The sequence below is a fragment of the Saccoglossus kowalevskii genome, chromosome 17 (assembly GCF_978046115.1).
Source record: "Saccoglossus kowalevskii chromosome 17, keSacKowa6.1, whole genome shotgun sequence".
Classification (NCBI taxonomy): Eukaryota; Metazoa; Hemichordata; class Enteropneusta; family Harrimaniidae; genus Saccoglossus; species Saccoglossus kowalevskii.
The window spans coordinates 31,476,885-31,502,830 of NC_140657.1; the positions used below are offsets into that span (position 1 = coordinate 31,476,885).

Genomic DNA, 25,946 nt, shown 5'->3' on the forward strand with positions numbered 1-25,946 from the left:
CGCACTTTTTTAAGTCAATATTCTTATATTGCCTTGAAGTACAATCTATTGTAAAATGAACAAATTCTTGGTATTTTCATTCATGAGTAGGCTTCTACTTTAAGTATAAGTACTAGTATTGTAGTGACAATTACAAATTTGACGCTAAAAATAATGTGTTTGAAAATAAAATGACAGAATATAAATGACAACATTAGTGCTAAATATAATAACCACGTGTGTACATTTCTAAAACGAACATGTCACGGTGCTAATTCACGTGTGTTGCAAAGGCAATTATTCGACAACTTAGGGAGTTTTTGTATTTATGCGCGATGACCTGACATCACTTATGCGTAGTTTGTACAAATCGAAGGCAGATTCGACAATCGAACATTTGTTATTAAAATATGGACTGCCGATAGTTTAAGAAGCAAAGGTAAGTTGGTCGGGGAAGCTGGTGACTGCGATGGGCAGATAACATTCCACGGGATTGATCTGTGCACAGTCTAGTTCCTCGCAAAGATGTCGTGATACGTGTCAGTAACATTGAAATACAAACATGATCTGTCGTTATCTGTAAGTGTGACTTGCAGTCTGCAGAACTTGAATTGTTTGCCGGCATTATACATGTATCATGACAGTCAACGTACAAACACATTTTAATGTCCAAGAAACGGTCGCACCAAAATTCGCAATAATGAACTTCTAACTCAATCGGGGAGGCGCAGAATCTCTGATTTTAATAACACAAATAGTGAGCGGTGTCAATGAAGATTGCTTTAATTTCCAACCCGGAAAAGTACCAATATTTGCAAATCGTCGCTTGCAAACTAATTCAAAATCAGAAAAGTGCCAATATTTGCAAATCGTCGCTTGCAAACTAATTCAAAACCAGAAAAGTGCCAATATTTGCAAATCGTCGCTTGCAAACTAATTCAAAACCAGAAAAGTGCTAATATTTGTAAATCGTCTTATGAGTGATCATTATGTTAACAATGAACTTGTAATTATATTCATTAGCAACAATAATTGCAAAACACATAAACCTGAATTTGTGTTTAAAGTTTAGCATTAATTTTTGACTCCCGTGTGCGAAGCACACAATGGGAGTCTTTGCAGTTAGTGTGTCTGTATGTGTGTATGTGTGTGTCTGTCTGTCTGTCTGTCTGTCTGTTCCACTGATATCTCAAGAATCGTACATCAGTTTTTGATGAAACTTGGTGCATAGATGCTCTGAGCCAATGTGCAGATTTGATTTGGTTTTGGTAGAAATCCATGCACATTAATTACCTACTTTGCATGATAATTAGCTCATTTTCAGCTGTTCCATGACTGTTCCACTGATATCTAATGAACCACTTATTGAATGTAGATGAAACTTGCTATATAGATGCCCTGAGCTTATGCGCAGATTTGATTAGTTTTTGATAAAAATCCGTGCATATTAATTACCTAATTTGCATAATTAGTTAATTTTTTTATTTTCTCAAGTACTAATCATCACATTTCAATAAAACATTGTACATAGGTCCTCTAGGACTATACAGAGACCTGATTAGTTTGGGGCGAATAATTGTGCATATTAATTACCTAATTTGCATAATTATTTAATTTTCAGCTCTTTCACTGATATCTTGAGTACTAATCACATTAAAATGAATCTAAACTATACAGAGAGCCAATTAGTTGTTGGTGTATATTTATGCATATTAATCAACTAATTTGCATAATTAATCAATTTTCAACTTTCACACTGATATCTCTGGTATTAATCCTCACATTTCAATGAAGGATAGTGTACAAATATGATAAGTTTTGGGTTAAAATCTGTTCATATTAATTCCCTAATTAGCACAATAATTCATAATTTTTTGGTTCTGATCACATTTCATTGGAACTTAGTACATATAGATGGTCTGTTACATTGTGCAGACCTTATTAGTTTTACAGTCAAATCTGTTCATTTTAATTTTCTGATTTGCATAATTAGTTTTCAGCTTTTCCATCAATATCAATAAGTACAAGTAATTTTAAATTAATTTTTACTCTGTCTTCAATACTCTCAGCACACGGGATTTTTTTCTAAGCTTTCTTTGATTGATTAATGGTTTATGATTTGAAAGCAGCTTGACAGTCTGTTATACAGCTATAAATAAAGCCTCTATGCAAAGATAAAACTAACATATGTATAATACAATGAATGTTCAGTTGCCATGGCAACTATACATTTCTAGTGACATTAACACCTCCATTAGTATTATCGTGTTTGATGTGGGACTAATATACAATACAATGCATGTCAAATATTCTGTTATTTTACATAACATTCTTGTTGAAAACTGCAAGTTTGATTGCTTTGATATTATACGTACCTCAGGTGGACTGAGCTGAGATTTGTTCATTTTGTGACGATATCTTTAATTCTCTAATTGAAATGTGCATTGCTAATAGCAGAGCTGTCTCAGCCAAGAGCTGCTTGTTTTTTAAATAAATTGGATTGGCGAGCTAATAGAGACCAGGAATTAATATAAATTTTACGGTACAAAAGCGATCTGTGTTGACGTTTGACATAAACATGAAAACAGTTGATGAAAAAAGTGCTAAACCTGTTTAAGTTCTGGTGATCTCTCAAAATATAATCCATTAACCAAAACATAAACCAGGGCGATGTTTCAGATAAATATGTTACAAAGCTGCTATTCTTTGTTGCTAATTTTATTTTCGTTAGGTTATGTTGTCTTCTTTTCAAGCAACCAAATTTATCTGTGGAAAGATAATCAGTCCTGTTTTTTATACTAATTGGGCTAAATTATCTAGAAACTTCTCTTCAAATAAGGTAAGAACTGAAGATGTCTTGCTTAGGGGACCATATATTGATTTTAGAATAAGAAAGATAGCTAACTTAGGGACACATGGTTTTTAGGTTGAGAAGTATGGCTTACTTAGAGAACCTTGATTTCTTGAGGTGAAAGTTAGCTCCCTTAGGATGCCCAAGATTTGAGTTAGAGCAATATGGTCATGAAAACATCTCTTTGAGAAAAAGTTGAAAAAAATATTTAAAGCAAAGGGGTCATGCGTACAGGAATCAAGTTCTAAGCAATGATAACAACACATGCTAAAAATGCAAAGGTAGACACTTGTTTGTAAACAACGTAATGGTATAACTGTCTGTCGTACATGCAGCTGACGATTTCCCTACTTTAAGTAGACAAAGCTAGTTCACTCAGGGACATGTTGAATTTATGTTTGGAAAATTAAACAACTCACTTGGTGAATCAGGCATTCAGTCAGTAAAAGACTATCATGGATGCATATCCCCCAAAAATTGCAATTTAAAATGGTACGTTACTTATTGAAGGCAATAATACCGGAGGTAATAATTGTAATTTGTTAAAATGATCCTGAACCAAACATTTGAATTGTAGAGATTTAAATTAATTTTAAAAAAATATATATTTATTTTTTTATTTATTCCTTTCTGTTGAATTGTGGACATTGCTTGTCCTACCTGTATAAAATCATTTTTGCATGTTGGTTTAAATTAAATGATCACTTTATTTAATATGCATGCACTCTTGGAGACTTTGGACAACATTTAGATAAATCATTTATTTTGATACTTTGAGCACCATTGTATTCTGTTGGCACCATCTACAAAATGAGTGTGTACAGTCTGTATATATCTGGTACTCAAAAGGTTCAACACCAAAGACAACTTTTTCCATTTTTCAAAACAAACCTGCATTATTTTGTCTATATTCCACAAATGTCAATCAACAGTTGTTGTCAATGAGAAATTGTGTTTATTTGGTCCAAAATTAATAAAGATATTAAAAATATTATAAAAATGTGCAAAACGTTGTACCTAAATTTTGGTGGGAAACAAAAGTTACACAAATTCTAAATAACTAGTCTAAGAGATTTTGAGTATTAGAAAAAAACAAGACAATGTTTTTGGTAGATTTATTTCTTAAAATCGAGAAGTGGATGTCTATTTATTCATAATATTAATATGAAATTGGCGTTATTGTGATTTATCATGACGAATCAATAAATATGTTCTAAAATTTGACAAATAATCTTTAAAAAGAAAAGTTGTGATGCATGTGATGAACAGAAGCATGAGTATTTTTTTTTTTGGTCTAATGAGGTTCTCAAAATGAGTTGTACAATGGAGAACAGAATAGTGTGTGTATTTTACATGAGTCAGGAGATACACATAATACATTATCCATGCTGTCATTGTGTATTTTACATGAGTCAGGAGATACACATAATACATTATCCATGCTGTCATTGTGTATTTTACATGAGTCAGGAGATACACATAATACATTATCCATGCTGTCATTGTGTATTTTACATGAGTCAGAAGATACACATAATACATTATCCATGCTGTCATTGTGTATTTTACATGAGTCAGGAGATACACATAATACATTATCCATGCTGTCATTGTGTATTTTACATGAGTCAGGAGATACACATAATACATTATCCATGCTGTCATTGTGTATTTTACATGAGTCAGGAGATACACATAATACATTATCCATGCTGTCATTGTGTATTTTACATGAGTCAGGAGATACACATAATACATTATCCATGCTGTCATTGTGTATTTACATGAGTCAGGAGATACACATAATACATTATCCATGCTGTCATTGTGTATTTTACATGAGTCAGGAGATACACATAATACATTATCCATGCTGTCATTGTGTATTTTACATGAGTCAGGAGATACACATAATACATTATCCATGCTGTCATTGTGTATTTTACATGAGTCAGGAGATACACATAATACATTATCCATGCTGTCATTGTGTATTTTACATGAGTCAGGAGATACACATAATACATTATCCATGCTGTCATTGTGTATTTTACATGAGTCAGGAGATACACATAATACATTATCCATGCTGTCATTGTGTATTTTACATGAGTCAGGAGATACACAATACATTATCCATGCTGTCATTGTGTATTTTACATGAGTCATGAGATACACATATTACATTATCCATGCTGTCATTGTGTATTTTACATGAGTCAGGAGATACACAATACATTATCCATGCTGTCATTGTGTATTTTACATGAGTCAGGAGATACACATAATACATTATCCATGCTGTCATTGTGTATTTTACAAGAGTCAGGAGATACACATAATACATTATCCATGCTGTCATTGTGTATTTTACATGAGTCAGGAGATACACATAATACATTATCCATGCTTTCATTGTGTATTTTACATGAGTCAGGAGATACACATAATACATTATCCATGCTGTCATTGTGTATTTTACATGAGTCAGAAGATACACATATTACATTATCCATGCTGTCATTGTGTATTTTACATGAGTCAGGAGATACACAATACATTATCCATGCTGTCATTGTGTATTTTACATGAGTCAGGAGATACACAGTACATTATCCATGCTGTCATTGTGTATTTTACATGAGTCAGGAGATACACATAATACATTATCCATGCTTTCATTGTGTATTTTACATGAGTCAGGAGATATACACAATACATTATCCATGCTGTCATTGTGTATTTTACATGAGTCAGGAGATACACATAATACATTATCCATGCTGTCATTGTTTATTTTACATGAGTCAGGAGATACACAATACATTATCCATGCTGTCATTGTGTATTTTACATGAGTCAGGAGATACACATAATACATTATCCATGCTTTCATTGTGTATTTTACATGAGTCAGGAGATACACATAATACATTATCCATGCTGTCATTGTGTATTTTACATGAGTCAAAGGATACACATAATACATTATCCATGCTGTCATTGTGTATTTTACATGAGTCAGGAGATACACATAATACATTATCCATGCTGTCATTGTGTATTTTACATGAGTCAGGAGATACACATATTACATTATCCATGCTGTCATTGTGTATTTTACATGAGTCAGGAGATACACATAATACATTATCCATGCTGTCATTGTGTATTTTACATGAGTCAGGAGATACACATAATACATTATCCATGCTGTCATTGTTTATTTTACATGAGTCAGGAGATACACAATACATTATCCATGCTGTCATTGTGTATTTTACATGAGTCAGGAGATACACAATACATTATCCATGCTGTCATTGTGTATTTTACATGAGTCAGGAGATACACATAATACATTATCCATGCTTTCATTGTGTATTTTACATGAGTCAGGAGATACACATAATACATTATCCATGCTGTCATTGTGTATTTTACATGAGTCAGGAGATACACATAATACATTATCCATGCTGTCATTGTTTATTTTACATGAGTCAGGAGATACACAATACATTATCCATGCTGTCATTGTGTATTTTACATGAGTCAGGAGATACACAATACATTATCCATGCTGTCATTGTGTATTTTACATGAGTCAGGAGATACACATAATACATTATCCATGCTTTCATTGTGTATTTTACATGAGTCAGGAGATACACAATACATTATCCATGCTGTCATTGTGTATTTTACATGAGTCAGGAGATACACATAATACATTATCCATGCTGTCATTGTGTATTTTACATGAGTCAGAAGATACACATATTACATTATCCATGCTGTCATTGTGTATTTTACATGAGTCAGGAGATACACAATACATTATCCATGCTGTCATTGTGTATTTTACATGAGTCAGGAGATACACAGTACATTATCCATGCTGTCATTGTGTATTTTACATGAGTCAGGAGATACACATAATACATTATCCATGCTTTCATTGTGTATTTTACATGAGTCAGGAGATATACACAATACATTATCCATGCTGTCATTGTGTATTTTACATGAGTCAGGAGATACACATAATACATTATCCATGCTGTCATTGTTTATTTTACATGAGTCAGGAGATACACAATACATTATCCATGCTGTCATTGTGTATTTTACATGAGTCAGGAGATACACATAATACATTATCCATGCTTTCATTGTGTATTTTACATGAGTCAGGAGATACACATAATACATTATCCATGCTGTCATTGTGTATTTTACATGAGTCAAAGGATACACATAATACATTATCCATGCTGTCATTGTGTATTTTACATGAGTCAGGAGATACACATAATACATTATCCATGCTGTCATTGTGTATTTTACATGAGTCAGGAGATACACATATTACATTATCCATGCTGTCATTGTGTATTTTACATGAGTCAGGAGATACACATAATACATTATCCATGCTGTCATTGTGTATTTTACATGAGTCAGGAGATACACATAATACATTATCCATGCTGTCATTGTTTATTTTACATGAGTCAGGAGATACACAATACATTATCCATGCTGTCATTGTGTATTTTACATGAGTCAGGAGATACACAATACATTATCCATGCTGTCATTGTGTATTTTACATGAGTCAGGAGATACACATAATACATTATCCATGCTTTCATTGTGTATTTTACATGAGTCAGGAGATACACATAATACATTATCCATGCTGTCATTGTGTATTTTACATGAGTCAGGAGATACACATAATACATTATCCATGCTGTCATTGTTTATTTTACATGAGTCAGGAGATACACAATACATTATCCATGCTGTCATTGTGTATTTTACATGAGTCAGGAGATACACAATACATTATCCATGCTGTCATTGTGTATTTTACATGAGTCAGGAGATACACATAATACATTATCCATGCTTTCATTGTGTATTTTACATGAGTCAGGAGATACACAATACATTATCCATGCTGTCATTGTGTATTTTACATGAGTCTCAGGAGATACACATAATACATTATCCATGCTTTCATTGTGTATTTACATGAGTCAGGAGATACACATAATACATTATCCATGCTTTCATTGTGTATTTTACATGAGTCAGGAGATACACATAATACATTATCCATGCTTTCATTGTGTATTTTACATGAGTCAGGAGATACACATAATACATTATCCATGCTGTCATTGTGTATTTTACATGAGTCAGGAGATACACATAATACATTATCCATGCTTTCATTGTGTATTTTACATGAGTCAGGAGATACACATAATACATTATCCATGCTGTCATTGTGTATTTTACATGAGTCAGGAGATACACATAATACATTATCCATGCTTTCATTGTGTATTTTACATGAGTCAGGAGATACACATAATACATTATCCATGCTGTCATTGTGTATTTTACATGAGTCAGGAGATACACATAATACATTATCCATGCTGTCATTGTGTATTTACATGAGTCAGGGGATACACATAATACATTATCCATGCTGTCATTGTGTATTTATCATCTATAAAATTACTGTTATGTGAAGACATCAACAAACAAGACAGCACCCTTAGAGTGCATACATTACAAGTACTGTAAATACTTTATTTTCACTTGCAACTTATTTTTGCTGAAGGAATGATTCAGTGAAAATAAATTACAGCGAATATACCTTTGTTCTTATATTTCACATTCAACTCGTCAAAAATCAGGGAAAATAAATTCCATACAAAACATCCAAAAAGTCTTTTCAGCAAAAATTTATTCCAGTTAAAATAAAGTATTTTACAGTATCCTACAGTCAGTAACTCTTTGTTACTTTTCTTTTGTCAAGGTATATGAGAAGAAATGTCTGTCCCGTTGTTGTTGTTGTTGTTGTTGTTGTTGTTGACTCAGTCATAAAACTTTTTGTGTGGTTACAATAACTCAAACAAGTGTTTGGGAATCTTCACTGAAATGTCAACGAAGTTGAATTTTTGACTCCCATGTGCGAAGCACAAAATGGGAGTCTTTGCAGTTAGTGTGTCTGTATGTGTGTATGTGTGTATGTGTGTATGTGTGTATGTGTGTCCGACTGTTCCACTGCTATCTCAAGAACCATACATCGGTTTTTGATGAAACTTGGTGCATAGATGCTCTGGGCCAATGCGCAGATTTGATTAGGTTTTGGTAAAAATCCATGCTCGTTAATTACCTAATTTGCATGATAATTAGCTAATTTTTTGCTGTTCTATGACTGTTCCACTGATATCTAAAGAACCACTCATTGGATTTTGATGAAACTTGGTACATAGATGCTCTGAACATATGCGCAGATTTGATTAATTTTTGGTAAAAATCCGTGCATATTAATTACCTAATTTACATGATAATTAGCTATTTTTTAGTGGTTCCATGACTGTTCCACTGATATCTAAACAACCACTCATTGGATTTTGATGAAACTTGGTACATAGATGCTCTGAACTAATGCTAGGTTTTGATTAGTTTTTGGTAATAATCCGTGGATACTAATTACCTAATTTGCATAATGATTAGTCAATTTTCGGTTTTTCCACTGATATCTCAAGTACTAATCATCACATTTCAAATGAAACTTGGTACATAGATGTCATACGACACTGCACAGACCTGATAGTTTTTATGGTATATCAGTACATATTAATTACCTAATTTGCATAATTAATTAATTTTCAGCATTTGATATAAGTAGTTAGCATTACATTTCAATGAAACTTGGTACTTACATACTCAAGGACTATGCAGAGATTGATTGTTTTCGATAAATATTTGTGCATATTAATCACCTAATTTGCATAATTAGTTAATTTTCAGCTTTTCCATGGGTATCTCAAGTACTAATCATCGCATTTCAATGAAACTTGGTACATAGATCCTTTAGTACTATGCAGAGACCTGATTAGTTTTAGGGTAAATAATTGTGCATATTAATTACCTAATTTGCATAATTAATTTCAGCTTTTCTACTGATATCTAAAGTACTAATCATTTACATTTCAATGAATCTAGAATTATGCAGACCCAATTAGTTTCCGGTAAATATTTGTGCATATTAATCACCTAATTTGCATAATTAACCAACTTTCACACTGATATCTCAGGTACTATACATCACATATCAATGAATGTACATGGATGCTGTATGACAATGGACAGACCTGAATAATTGTGGGTTACAATCTGTACATATTAATTACCTAATTTGCATAATTAACCAATTTTAAGCTTTCACACTGATATCTAAAGTACCGTAAAAACTCCAAAATTTCGACCGGTTTTAAATAATTTGCGTTAGAAATGTGACATGTTTTTAGAGTCGTGGCCGAGTTGTAACTCAAAATCTAAACAAAGTCATCAATCAGTGAGTATTATGACAAGCAAAACAAAACATCAAGACGCGCAGAAGAGGTCAGCACAAAACTAATAGGTCAAAAGACAAAGCTGTCTCGCACTACCTAGGAAAACTTGCGAATGTTCGAAGTACAGGTACCCATTGGACAAAAGATACATGGAAGTTTAGCAAACTATCTCCCCGACCCAGTGCAATGTATCCGGTTAGAATCAAAGCTCACGTGTCCCTTATTTGAGGGACCAAATTCTGCCGTAAATTCGCCCTTGGATTAAAAAATAAAATGGGATTTAAGAAAATAAAATGGGACTTTTAAGGTGTATTTTGGCGTCATTTTTCGGACATTTCAATCAATCCTGCCGGCTAAAATAGAGTCTAAGTTTTACCGTAGTCATTGACGTCTGTCTATTCAAGAGTACACGTGTATGATTTTTATCGTGACTAGCGTGAGCGGGTAAGCTTCCTTTCGAGAATGAGCTGTTATCACTGTGAACAATGTTAAATTATTCTTCAGATGACCAGTTTATTTTTTTAAAACAACTAATTTTTTTATTTAAAAAAAAATCATGCCGTTTTCGCATCAAAATCCAAGCCAAAATATCGTACTACAACATCAATCTCTTCGCATTGCGTTCAATAACATTAACATATTTAAATAAGCTATGGTAATTTGAACACGTTGGCATCATCCAGCTTTTTGATTGGTTAATTAGCGATTTGACCTATTTGACCTAAGAGAACATGGCGGATATCCTACAGCATCAAACGTTTATACGAGACCGGAATCATTCGCTTACGATGAAACTTAGTTGACTTTTATTTGTATTTCATAACCATTCAACAAATTTATTTTGTGTACATTATTATAATCACTACTGAGTACAGTAATAATCAACAATTCAGAAACGCAGCATGCCGAGATTTTTGTGTTCGTTTTTATTTGAAACTTCGTTTATTTAGAATATATTTTCGTTACCAATAAAATAAAAATCTCTCAGTCAATCAGAAACCCGGATTCATGCCTTTGAGGAAGGTCCCGTTTGAACGCTCACATCGGTTTTTTTTTTTCGTTTGGGGGAAAACTAAAACTGGTCGCAATTTTCGAATAAGAATGAGTCGGCAATTTTTAGTGGAGTCGAAAATTTGGAGGTAAATAAAACACCGAAACCAGGCAAATAAATAGCCAATCGAATTTTTAGAGGGGTCGAAATTTTGGAGTTTTCACGGTACTAATTATTCCATTTCAATGAAACTTAGTACAAAGATGCTCTAGGACAATGTACAAACCTAATTAGTTTGGGGTAAAAATCTGTTCATATTAATTCCCTAATAAGCATAATAATTCATAATTTTTTGGTTCTAATCACATTTCAATTAAACTTGGAGACATAGATTTTCTGTTACATTGCGCAGACCTCATTAGTTTTACACTCAAATCTGGTCATATTAATTTTCTGATTTGCATAATTAGTTTTCAGCTAAGTAATTTCGAATTATATTTAATGTGTCTCCAATACTCTCAGCACATGGGAGTTCTTTCTAAGCTTTCTTTGATTGTATAAGTAGCAAGTGCAGTTTTCAAGACATGGGGTAAAATTTGAAGAAGAATTGTAGAAATATATGGACAGACATTTAAACTGCAGATATTGAGAACAAGATGTTATTAGACAAGTGTATCATAGTAAACAAATAAATCAAAAAAGTGCAGTGTTTCTCGCCTATTTCAAATCTGGCTAGTATTTTAGTTTTGCTTGTATATATTTAAATACTGCATTATTTTTTGGGAACTAAGTTCTTAATAGACAAAGTTATAATATGTTTATCTCTCTTTAGCGACTCAACCAGGGAATTCTAAATAGGAGGTAAAACACAACTTGTTTGTTCTGCCAAGCTTCCTTTGTGTTACCGATTTTGCTATATTATTCCATGTAGTGCATACATTTATGATATTTACAGAGGTGTGTCATTGGTCAAAATAAGTAATATTTGTAATGATATACAACAAATGTGGTTTTTGATTTATATGTGCTACTATTCAAAATATGTTTCAAATAGAGTCAATATGGTAGTTGACTCCTTAGGTCAGTTTTCATTTATGTACACACCTTATATCAACAGTTTTTAAGCAATCCTCTTATGATAGTTGTTCTTTTACTGGCCTCTCATGTCAGTTTTCTTGTGTAGGCTCATTATGTCAGTTGTAATTTCTATGAACTTCTTATGTCAGTTGTCTTTCCTATAAACTCCTTATGTTAGCTGTCTTTCCTATGAACTCCTTATGTTAGTTGTCTTTCCTGTGAACTCCTTATGTTAGTTGTCTTTCCTATGAACTTCTTATGTCAGTTGTCTTTCCTGTGAACTCCTTATGTTAGTTGTCTTTCCTGTGAACTCCTTATGTCAGTTGTCTTTCCTATGAACTTCTTATGTCAGTTGTCTTTCCTATGAACTTCTTATGTCAGTTGTCTTTCCTATGAACTCCTTATGTTAGTTGTCTTTCCTGTGAACTCCTTATGTTAGTTGTCTTTCCTATGAACTTCTTATGTCAGTTGTCTTTCCTGTGAACTCCTTATGTTAGTTGTCTTTCCTATGAACTTCTTATGTCAGTTGTCTTTCCTATGAACTTCTTATGTCAGTTGTCTTTCCTATGAACTTGTTATGTCAGCTGTCTTTCCTGTGAACTCCTTATGTTAGTTGTCTTTCCTGTGAACTCCTTATGTTAGTTGTCTTTCCTATGAACTTCTTATGTCAGTTGTCTTTCCTATGAACTTCTTATGTCAGTTGTCTTTCCTATGAACTCGTTATGTCAGCTGTCTTTCCTGTGAACTCCTTATGTTAGTTGTCTTTCCTGTGAACTCCTTATGTTAGTTGTCTTTCCTATGAACTTCTTATGTCAGTTGTCTTTCCTATGAACTTCTTATGTCAGTTGTCTTTCCTATGAACTCGTTATGTCAGCTGTCTTTCCTGTGAACTCGTTATGTCAGCTGTCTTTCCTATGAACTTCTTATGTCAGTTGTCTTTCCTATGAACTTCTTATGTCAGTTGTCTTTCCTATGAACTTCTTATGTCAGTTGTCTTTCCTGTGAACTCCTTATGTCAGTTGTCTTTCCTGTGAACTCCTTATGTTAGTTGTCTTTCCTATGAACTTCTTATGTCAGTTGTTTTTCCTGTGAACTCCTTATGTTAGTTGTCTTTCCTATGAACTTCTTATGTCAGTTGTCTTTCCTATGAACTCGTTATGTTAGTTGTCTTTCCTGTGAACTCCTTATGTTAGTTGTCTTTCCTGTGAACTCCTTATGTCAGCTGTTCAGCTGTCTTTTCTTTGGACTCGTGTCTGATTTTTATAAATTTCCTGATAAATCAGTGAATCGAAAATTGCATGCCAGTTTTCATACTGAATATTGTATCATTAAATTTTTACAAAAAAAGCGCTTTGTATCATTTAAATTTCATAAATAAAAAATTTCATAAAAAATCTTTTGCTTTTCCAGATCACAATGTCCAAGAAACAACAACTCGCTAAAAGAATTGAAGGAATTGACAAGAATGTTTGGTGAGTGTGCATTGAACACAATAATCATGATTGAGTTTACAATATTATTTAAATCATTTTAAATGTGTCTTCCAATAGCACATGTCACAGCACACTTTTGGAATATAATAATCCTACACAAGGTCTAAATGACGTTAAATGGAAATATCAGAGTTCTTCTCAAAGTCCTATAAGACTATGCATGCAAATTCTATAGGAATCCATCTTGGAATCCCATTTAAATCCTATAGGAATCCTACACATGTCCTATAGGACAAGGGATTTTCATACTAGTTCTGCAATGACAGTGATCTAAATAAATATAAAATAAAAAAGTACTGTAAGCAATGGAAAATATACCCAATAATCAAAAATCAAGGAAAAATGCAAAGTATTGTCAAAAAATGTTGCCAAAAAAATAAGAGCATTAGGTCAAACCTGATATATTCTGTGTGACATGTGTCTTCTGTTTTTGATTGCAGGGTAGAGTTTGTTGGTCTCGCATTGGAGTACAAGCCAGTAAATTTGGGACAGGTTAGAATGTGTTTTCATCAATGGTTATTATGCAAGAATAACAAAACCAACTATCTCAGCACAAGAATATCCCATATGAAAATCTGCAAAAAATAACAAAACCAACCAGAGTTTGATCTAGGCTGCGTCATTGCACAATAAATTTACGATCAGTGCATAAAATTAGCCTCAAAAGGGGGCCCTCTTTGCTCTCATTTTTAAAATCTTAGATCAAACTCTGAACTGTTATTAAAAGTACTTTCTGTACAAATTTCATTAGAAAACTGGCATACTTAGTATAACCCAAACAATATTGAATGTCTTTTTGGTGATAAGAACTCTCTAATTAGTCCCTGCTTGAATGGAGTCCGTGCATGTGTCTGTGCATTCATGAGTCTGTGTGTGTGTGCGTGCATCCGGACCTGTATCTTAGACATGCCTGATTACATCCAAACTTCACACATACATTATACATAATACTATACATATGCACATCATTTTGTTTTTAGATCAGATTCAAAATGGCTGATTGGTAGATAGAATGGTGGCCATTTTTGTGCTGAAAAATCATCAAAAATCAAGCATTTCTGGCATTCCGCAACCGGATTTTTGGTCGTTTATTTTGTTTAAACTTGGTACATTATGGGTACCTGGTGTGCATGATTTTGTTTTCAAGATTGAATTAAAAATCACTGACTGGTGGCCATTTTGTTTCAATGAACAGGGTTCTAGACATGCTTTGAATAATGTTCAAATTTGATATCGTGTCATGGATATATACAGATGTATTGGTTTGATGACCCGATTCAAAATGGCCGACCGGTGACCATTTTGTTTTAATTAATGCTGTTCCACAGCAATATCTCTCAATATGGGCAAGTACTCGTACCATATTCCTATAAGCAATATTATATAACTTAGATTTGATAACTAATGGGGTCTGTGCCATGCATGGCTTGTCTACTTCAAAATTACAAAACTTTGAATTCACTGCATCCCTAAAACCGCTCAACTTTGTTCACTTTTTCAGGGTTTTCCCGACTTTGCAGCTCCACCTCATGTAGTAGATGCCTTGGCAAAGACAGTTACTAGTTCAGATCCCATGATGCATCAGTATACTAGGGGCTATGTAAGTAACAATTAAAAGTATATTGTATATACTCTCAAATGCAGCAAAATACTCAAATACATTATTGACTGTTAAATCATAACATTCACTGAAAAAACAATCAGAATCTAGCTATGATCAATGTCAATATGCAGTAAAATATCTTGAAAATGGTTTCCATGAAGTGGTCAGTAAAAATACAAATATCTGTTAAAAACTGAAAAAGCAAGGAAATGTCTTGAAGTGTGAGGACTATTAAAACTTTCCAAGTTTCATTTTTTTTATCTACTAGGGCCATCCTCGTCTTGTGAAAGCACTGGCAACCATGTATGGTGGACTTATCAACCGAGAAATAAACCCTAACACAGAAGTACTCTGCACTGTTGGTGCTTATGATGCATTGTTTTGTACCTTTATGGGATTGATTAATCCAGGGGATGAGGTAAGATGAAATGAATTATGGGATTGTTTAATCCAGGGGATGAGGTAAGATGAAATGAATTATGGGATTGTTCAATCCAGGGGATGAGGTAAGATGAAATGAATTATGGAATTGTTTAATCCAGGGGATGAGGTAAGATGAAATGAATTATGGGATTGTTCAATCCAGGGGGTGAGGTAAGATGAAATGAATTATGGGATTGTTCAATCCAGGGGATAAATAAGATATGATGCAACATGGAAGTGAATATGTTAGGGGACGAGCTTGTGGGATTGAATATTCTAGGAAGTGAGGTCAGATAATATGCTTAATGGGATTGAATATTTTAGGAGGTGAGGTAAGATGAGATGCATTATGGGATTGAATATTCTAGGAACTGAGGTCAGATAATATGCTTAATGGGATTGAATATTTTAGGGGATGAGGTAAGATGAGATGCATTATGGGATTGAATATTCTAGTCAATGAGTTTTGATGAAATGTATTTATGGATTGTTCAATACATGGGATGAGATGCTGTGCATTATGGGATTGAATATTACAGGGAATAAAGTACGATGAATTGCAATATGGGATTGATAATGTTTTGAATGTACATGGCTACAGCATTTGGTATTAATATTTTTAGGTGATCATAGTGGAGCCATACTTTGATTGTTATGCACCGATGACGAGGTTAGCAGGTGGCGTACCAGTGTTCATTCCTGTCAGACCAGTGAGTAAATATATCATTGTGACAGCTTTAACAATGTACGTTTTTTGTTGATGTATGTTCATTAACAGTTTATGACCCAACTTGGAGAAGGGGAGGAAGTAAAATCACAAGAAAAGAAACTCTGTAGGAGTGATGAAATTTGTATCAATACCAAAAACAAATTCTGTTTTCTTTTACCTTTGCTTTATTCATTCTTTAAATGATGTTTATATAAATGTTGCTACACTACAGTAAGTTATTATCAACTTTGCTAGTAAATGTACAGCGATTGCTTTGAATGTTTTGCTACAATAAAGATTATTTTGATACATTAGACCAGGCCACAAACACATTATTAATATTTAATGAATTACTGAAACAATAAATCTTAGTACCATTTTCTTTTCTTCACGCTATCATAGAACCAATCCAAAGTGGATTCCACCAAAGATTTTGTTTTGGATCCAGACGAACTTGCGAGTAAATTTACAGATAAGACTAAAGCCATTATTTTTAATACTCCCAACAATCCATTGGGAAAGGTGAGTACAAATGCAGACTCAAATAATTACTATACATACAGTAGAACATTAAAACTTTTAATGTGTTTCATTCAATTAATTTCCCAATAATTTGTAATCTTGTTTGATGTTGTACAAAAAAAAAACTTTCAGTATGCATGTCAATATTACAGTAATCTTGTATGACTGTCTGTCTGGTATTTGCCTTATACATGTAGGTATTTCACCGCAAAGAGCTAGAAATGATCGCAAAGCTGTGTATCGAACATGACGTTATATGCATCAGTGATGAAGTATATGAATGGTTAGTGTACGACGGAATTGAACATATCAGGATAGGTATGTTATAGTTAGATGCATATTATTTCGTTGTTGTTTTTTTGTTTGTTTATTTATTTGTTTATAAATTATTTATTTCAATTAATACTTTTACAGCTTTTATCTGACATTGACAGTGTTAATTATCAGAACGTCACATGTGCATATTCTAAATTTATTATTGTTCAGTTCTCTGATTGGTCACTTCAAGGCTCGCTACACATTATGTGCAGTAGAAATTGACGAGAGATCACAGTCATAACAATATTTTGTTACAAGAAACCTTTGATTATGATAAAGCACAACACTCATACTTTAGACTTTAGCAGATCTCTATAAAAAATTACGCCATTGGTTTGAAAACATATTCCTTTAATTTCTTCCTATATGCGTTTGCAATTCTTATAACAGTGCTTTAATATAGTGAAGAAAACATCAAAATTGATTCCCACATTGGAACATGATTGTTGTTAAAACATTCCTTGCATAACACATCATCATTAATTTTGTATTTTATTAGCGTCTTTGCCTGGGATGTGGGATCGCACAATCACAGTGGGCAGTGCAGGGAAGACGTTCAGTGTCACAGGTTGGAAGGTAAGTCTCAGTGTTTAAACGGTTGCATTTTGTGTTTTGCATGAAACTACTGTTCAATTCATGTTTACATCAGGGACTGATTAGAATCTGTGCTACAAGATGAGTGCTCAGAATTACTGTACTTTGCTGTGTAAGGTACTTTCTCATTGGTCAACAAATCAGAGTAGCACTCCCAGAATGCAATATGTTTTCAATATTTAGCTATAATTGTGAATAGTAGTTGCTGATAATCGGACACAGAAAAAGTATGACTGGATCATTAGATGAATGAATGAAATCTGTACCATACTGTATTTAGATTTCTGTGAATTAGGCAAGGTTCTGATAGTTATGCTATGTTTTTTTTTACAGTTAGGATGGGCTTATGGTCCAGCGCATCTAATGAAGGGATTATGTATAATACATTCTAACAGTCTTTATACAATTCCAACACCACTTCAAGTGAGTACCAGTCAGCAAACATTTCATCACAGTTGTCTACATTTGCCACTCAAAATAATCCTGAAATATAACATTTTCAAATTAATTGTGAATTTAAAAAAAATGTTATTTAAAACTTGCAATCATTTGGATTTAAATTCTGGCTGGGAAATTGAGTAGGATTACCACTTTTCACTTACAATGTCATAATTGTAAATTACCACAAATACCAAACAAGTATTTGCCCATTTAACTAGCATATGTTCTTATGTGACAAGGTGTGTATCTACGTATGGTCAAACTAAAGTTACTGTAAAAAATATGTCTCATCAGTATATTCTGCCTCAGTTATTATGGAGTGAAGATGTTCATTGCCATTTCTACCACTGAGGGCAGTATAACAGTGTGCGCTCTAACAGAACTGATATTATAGGGATTCTGAGTCAAAATGAAATGGGTCAGCTTGTTGACTGCTGTGGAATCAGTTTTCAAAAAACAAATCCAGATTATATGTGAAAGGGACTTCTGATGATGGAAACAGAAATGTTATTGCCCTAATTTCCAGACTAGTGATTTCATATGACAGCTGAGTTCATATATTGAGTTGTTTATCATAGTGACATATTATGTCTGTTCCTCCCAATAGAACATGTTCACCACAATTTCAACATTACCTATATGTTCATAAATATGTATCTTTCACCTTGCTTTGGCACTAATGGGAAATTTCACAAATTAGTGAAATTATGCACAAAACCAAGAAAACCTCACAGGGTACTACATGCATTTAAAGGAATTAAAAAGAGTACTCAATACTACAGGCAGTTTGTTTAAAAATGATAGATACAGTTTCACAAATACTTTGAGAATTCTCTAATTTTTTCTACACTGGACAATTATTACATTATATCTGTTAAACAAAAAAATGGGTCATTGAACCCATTTTTCAAGAAAATCTTATATTTATATTACACACCTATTACACAGTCTCTATGAGAAAAAGTAAATCATGATCCTTTTGAAAATAATAAGAAATCATATATTTTTTTCAAAACTATATTTTAATATTACCAGAGGTACATTACCGGTACTTCGGGTTTGCAATTAAGTCTCATCTCGTAGATAGCGAGACTGGTGCTATGACCTTCTGACATGACATATGTGGTTTGTAATAAAACAATAAAACATGTCTCGCCACTATCATAGTGAAAATGTACAGAAAATATTGTTCTTGTAATCCGTCATGTCGTGAGCAGCTATTTTGATCCACCTAGACCTCCCAGTATCCTAGTTACATGTACCTTGGGCATGCGCATGTGCATTGTTCTGAGTTGGGAACGTTTATGTGAGAGCGAGATTGAAACGGGATCTTGGTATCATGTCACGCTACTTGCAAACCCCAAGTAATGTACCTCTGATATTACCTGAAAAATTGAGATGTTCCATCATGTTATTTTGCACAGCAAGTTTTATTTAATATATACATTTATATATGAGAAGAAAAGTTTGAGTGGTTTTGTGAAATTTCAATTTGTAGAATTTTATATTATGTAAAATTTATTCCTAAGCAACCACATTCTTTTTTAACACTTGTAGGAAGCTGCTGCCATTGCATTTGAGACGGAAATCGCAAGACTTGACAAACCAGACAGTTATTTCAAAGAACTTCAAAGTATGTTATTTGAGAAGCGCGAAAGAATGGCTAAATTACTGACAGATGCTGGGTTAATTCCTATTATACCAGAAGGAGGTTATTTCATGATGGCTGACGCTACAGACTTTGCACGTGGTAAGTTTTAACTTCTATTAAACCAGAAGGAAGTTATTTCATGATGGCATGATGCTACAGACTTTACACGTGGTAAGTTTTTTGTATTTTACTTTTATAACAGACAAGCACATTGGGTACAGTGCATTTTTCCTTCCCATTGAGTCTATGACACAGTCACCCAGGGTACAGTGGATTTTGCTTTCCATTGAGTCAGTGGCACACTCATCCAGGGTACAGGGTACATTACACAGTTTTTAATTCAAGAAGATTACCTCTGGATTACTATGGTTCATATACCATCTTTATATTAGTAGTACAAGCACCTAGTATGTAAATAAAAGACATGTACCTATCATTAGAATCTTGATGATCCAGCTTACAATAAATGGATTACATGTATGTGCACTGTTATTAGAGATGCACTAAATTAATATGGTAACTTAACAATTAGCATCTTACGCTTAATTTCAGACATTGACTTGAATGACCCTGAACTTGGAGATGGTCAAAGAGATTATAAATTAGTTAGATATTTGACCAAGAAGAAGGTAAGTGAAACAAAAACTGTCATTTGAACAAGAAAATAAATGAGTGTGATCAAACTTGAAAAATATATTGTACATAAATATATCAGAATAAATTAAAGCAACATCATTTTTTAATTTTAATCAATGTAATACCGAGTCAAAATGACGTTGGTGTTACCACATCATTTGGTATGTTCAGATGTTTATGTATGCAAATGCAAACATTGTGGATGAATTATTGACTAACTATTAATTTTCCAGTTACACACTATCTTCATAAATATATTGTTATAGATTCCAGTGCATTATATATCAAAAGTGTTTTCTGTTGCATCTCAACTAATATATATGCACTAATGGAAAATACTTTATTTTAGTTGTAATTTTCGCTGAAAAGACTTTTTGGGTGTTTTGAATGTAATTAATTTTCACTGATTTTTGACAAGTTTAATGTAAAATATAGGAAAAATGGTATATTTGCTTGATTTGTTCATTCCTTTAGCGCAAATAGCAAAAATTAATTTCAAGTGAAAATAAAGTATTTTACAGTATATGTAAACAATACAACTTCTAATAGATTGGTCAAAATAAGTGTAGACTGGCTGATTGATTCACTGAACATCTCAGAATTCGCTCCAATTGCCCTACAAGCTTGCTAAGCATTTCTGTACTGCATCATGTTGGTATGTCTAGCATGTTAGTCACTACACTGAAATTCAATAATAGTATGGTACAGACTTTGCAAACAAAAAAAATTACATATTGCCAGCTGAGTGCTTCCAAGGATAGCTGAAATAAATGGAAAAAAATGCCTCAGCATGTGATATGTTGAATTATTGGTCTTTATAATCCACAGGGTATTGGAGCTATCCCACCAAGTGCCTTCTACAATCCTGAAAACAAACATTTAGGAGCAAATTATATCAGATTCTGCTTCATCAAGGTGAGCTGAATTATATGCATCTTTCTGTAATGCCAACAAATTTTTATGTTCTCATAAAATTACACGCTGTATAATATGAGGTTATTACTACTTGAAATATCAAAAGCCTCACAGCAAAAAACCCTACAAGTAAAGACACAACATCTGACAGCATGTGAAATGAATAATCCATGCATAATAATTACCTAATTTGCATGATAATTAGCTGATTTTTAGCTGTTCCATGACTGTTTACTGATATCTAAAGAACCACTCATTGGATTTTGATGAAACTTGGCACATAGATGCTCTGTGCAGATTTGATTAGGTTTTAGTAAAAATTCATGCATATTAATTACCTAATTTGCATGATAATTAGCTGATTTTTAGCTGTTCCATGACTGTTCCACTGATGTCTAAAGAACCACTCATTGGATTTTGATGAAACTTGGCACATAGATGCTCTGTGCGGATTTGATTAGTTTTGGGTAAAAATCTGTGCAATATTAATTACCTAATTTGCATAATGATTAATCAATGTTTGGCTTTTCCACTGATATCTCAAGTACTAATCATCACATTTCAATAAAATTTGGTACATAGATATCATAGAACACTGCACAGACTTGATAGTTTTTAGGGTAATATCAGTACATATTAATTACCTAATTTGCATAATTAATTAATTTTCAGCTTTTGATATTTCAAGTAGTAATCATCACATTTCAATAAAACTTAGTACATAGATGTCATAGGACACTGCACAGACATGATAGTTTTTAGTGTAATCTCAGTACATATTAATTACCTAATTTGCATAATTAATTAATTTTCAGCTTTTGATATTTCAAGTAGTAATCATCACATTTCAATGAAACTTGGTACATAGATGTCATAGGACACTGCACAAACCTGATAGTTTTTAGGCTAATATCAGTACATATTAATTACCTAATTTGCATAATTAATTAATTTTCAGCTTTTGATATTTCAAGTAGTAATCATCACATTTTTTTATACGTTTTTACCAAAACCTAAACCACATTGTCATAGAGGTTGGGATAGCAATAATGTTGTCTAGGAAGCAGCCAGTGTGCTCTCAAAGCCAACATAATGTGTCACTGATGTACAAAAATTTACTATGTTGTATTAATTCACTGTCATTAACAGATTATACATTGATATAGTGGTCTTGAACAACATCTTGGGATAGTTATTGAATTTGTAACTTGGTAAAATTCACATTTTATAAACAAAATAAGTGCAAATCAAATACAATGAGATCGAGGCCACAACATTTTTGTTTGTTAACTCGGATGATGGGACACTTTTCTGTAAAGGCAGTAAAGCCGTCTTGAAAATCTGGAAAGGCTAAAAGTTGTATCTCTATCTTAGTCCGGAAAACTATTTAGAAGAGAGGAAAAGTTACTGAAAAAGCAGAAAAGTAGCATAGACAGTTATTTTTAAGGCTATTTGATAATGTGTCTCTTAAATACAGTAAGGTGTTTGGAGAGAAAGAAGTTGTTTGTTATTTAGCAAAGTTGTTGCTGTATCTGAGAAGAAAGAATGTCAGCCTGAGAGTTGTCTGGGAAAGCATACAAGTTGTTTGGAATGTCAGAACATTTGTTGTAAAGGTCAGGAAAGTTGCCTAGAAAGGTGGTAAATTTGTCTCTGAGATCAAAAATGTGGTATGATTTACCCAAAAAGTTGTCCTAGAAAGTGAAATGTTGTTTGGGAAAGCTTTAAAACATTTGCCCACAATCACAAAAAATCCATTTGTAACTCTTGTATGCTTTTATTACACAGGAGGAAAGTACATTGGACAAAGCTGAAAAAATCATTAAAGAAATGATGTCTGTCAAAAAGAATTAATAAAGAATAAACACAATATTAATATTTTCTGCAGCAGCATTATGAATACAGTCAATAATGGTTTGGCAATATGTAGTCTATTGGCCAATTGCAAGGATCATTCTTGGCCAATAAATAATTTTGATTTTAGACTAAGAAAATTTGAAGCATCTGATACTTTTTTTTATATATATATAAAATGTCTTTTCGAATGCAATAGGTGTTTGGTCAATAATGGGAGTTTTAAATTTAATTTGACAAACATGTGCGATTAAGTTAAAAATAAACTAAGTGGTTGAGGTATGCTGCCATTAATTATTCACAAAGACAAAAATAACGATTTTGACTTTGAAGAATGATAAAACGAATTAGTACACTTTCGTGAGTTGGGTGTACATTGCACAAAATTTATGCTCAAATTCACTGAATACAGAAGGTCAGACTGCTTTTTTCGTTGATCGCAGCTGAGTGTCTTTACTCTCACTTATGTTAATGATGTTGGCTTTCCTAGCATTACTAAACAGAAAGTTTGTTGTTATTGTAACACAAAATGATTGTATGTATGTATCATATTAATAGTTTTGACTATTTTGAACTGATAAAGATTGATGTATATTTTAGAGTAGGGGTAATATATAATGCTCTAGATATTTGCGTTTATTTCTTAGATGCACAAGCATGTAAGAATAGTCTGATGTGTTATTCAGCTATTCAGCAGTACATTGAACATGAGTGGTGCTATATGTGCTAACTCGTTTTGAAACACTTCAGTTCAAATCATTTCATGTATACCATGGAGTCAATAAATATATCTTACTGATTACTAACTATGGTGTGTAATGTTCTTAATTGTTTTGTTCTTGTGGTTACAAAAACACAAATAACCTTAGGCAGCCGTCAGTTTTGTTAAGTGTTTACTGAGAAAATAAATCTTTCTTAGTTCCAGACAGTACTCGTTGCTACAAGAGGACTGTTTTTCAGAGCTAGGTTCTTCTCACATGTCTTAAGTAAAGAGCACAACGTTTATCTCAACATTTAATCAAAGAAAGCTTAGAAAGAACTCCCATGTGCTGAGAGTAATGAAGACATTAAAAACTAATTTGAAATTAGTTGTACTTGAGATATTGATAGAAAAGCTGAAACCTAATTATTCAAATCAGAAAATTAATATGATTAACAGATTTTAGTGTAAATCTAATGAGGTCTTCACAATGTAACAGTCCATCTATGCACCAAGTTTTATTGAAATGAATTATTATGCTAATTAGGGAATTAATATGAACAGATTTTAATCCAAAATTAATCAGGTTTGTACATTGTCCTAGAGCATCTTTGTACCAGGTTTTGTTGGTATGGAACAAGCCATGCATGGCACAGTTCCCATTAGTTATCAAATTTATACATGTATATCATTTTGTTTATAGTAATATAGTTGGAACATAAACATGTCAGAAGTATGGATGCAGAAGATGATGCTTGATTATGATGATTTTTTAACATTACAATTATTGATATCTTGTATCTGATCGTCAAACGAGTATGTGTTCATATGAGAAATATTGCTCTGGAACAGCATTAATTAAAACAAATACACCTATATATCTATAACATGGTGTAAAACGAATATATAAAATTTGAACATAATCAGTCAAAGCATATAGGAGATATGACTCTAGAAGTGCATTCATTTAAACAAAACGACCGCCAGTTAGCCATTTTGAATCCGATCTGAAAAATAAAATGATGTGCATCAAGGTCCCATAATGTCCAACATATGTACCAAGATTGAACAAAATCCATCAATAAACGCCAAGATCCAGTTCTGGAATGCCAGAAATGCTTGATTTTTGATGATTTCTTAGCACAAAAATGGCTGCCATTTGGTCATTTTGAATCAGATAGTCAAATCAATATATCTATGTCATTATGTATAATGAATATATAAAATTTGACCCTAATCAGTCGAAGCATGGCAGAGATATGGCACTAGAACTGCATTCATTAAAACAAAATGGCCGCCATTTTAAATCGGATCTGAAAAATAAAATGATGTGCATCAAGGTCCCATAATGTCCAACGTATGTACCAAGTTTGAATAAAATCCATCCATAAATGCTTGATTTTGATGATTTTTTAGCACGAAAATGGCCACCATTCAACCATCTTGAACCAGATCGTGAAACAAAATAATGTGCGTATGTATAATATCATGTATGATGTATGTGTGAAGTTTGAATGTAATCAGTCCAGGCATGTCTAAGATACAGGTCAGGTCCGTACGCACGCACAACTTCAAGGGTCAAAACATAAGGACTGTCTGAACGGGGACTAAAAATTAGTACTTTCGATATCAGTGTGAAAATTAGGTAATTAATATGTACAGATGTTAACCCACATATAATCAGGTCTGTCTATTGTCCTACAGCATCCCTGTACAAAGTTTCATTGAAATGTGATTATTAGTACAGTGTGAAAGTTGAAAATTTGTTAATTATGCACATTAGGTGATTAATATGCATAAATAT

At 32.9% G+C, this 25,946-nt stretch overlaps 1 protein-coding gene across 2 annotated transcripts; it reads left to right on the top strand.

The window, feature by feature from the left end:
* The first annotated feature begins 344 nt into the window (after positions 1–344).
* LOC102808740 (kynurenine aminotransferase-like) lies at positions 345–24,248 on the top strand. 2 transcript variants are annotated; one of them, XM_085492156.1, is made up of 15 exons: positions 345–418; positions 2,711–2,818; positions 13,697–13,758; positions 14,220–14,271; positions 15,281–15,379; positions 15,651–15,800; positions 16,429–16,515; positions 16,917–17,036; positions 17,234–17,354; positions 17,854–17,930; positions 18,282–18,371; positions 19,947–20,139; positions 20,593–20,669; positions 21,505–21,591; positions 23,377–24,248. In XM_085492156.1, exons 2-15 carry the CDS (start codon positions 2,714–2,716, stop codon positions 23,440–23,442), a joined length of 1,386 nt encoding a protein of 461 aa, XP_085348282.1. In that variant the 5' UTR covers positions 345–418; positions 2,711–2,713; the 3' UTR covers positions 23,443–24,248. The 2 variants fall into 2 exon arrangements, with proteins under 2 accessions (XP_085348282.1, XP_085348283.1); XM_085492157.1 differs by lacking the exon at positions 2,711–2,818 and having other exon boundaries at positions 346–418.
* Positions 24,249–25,946: the final 1,698 nt, after the last annotated feature.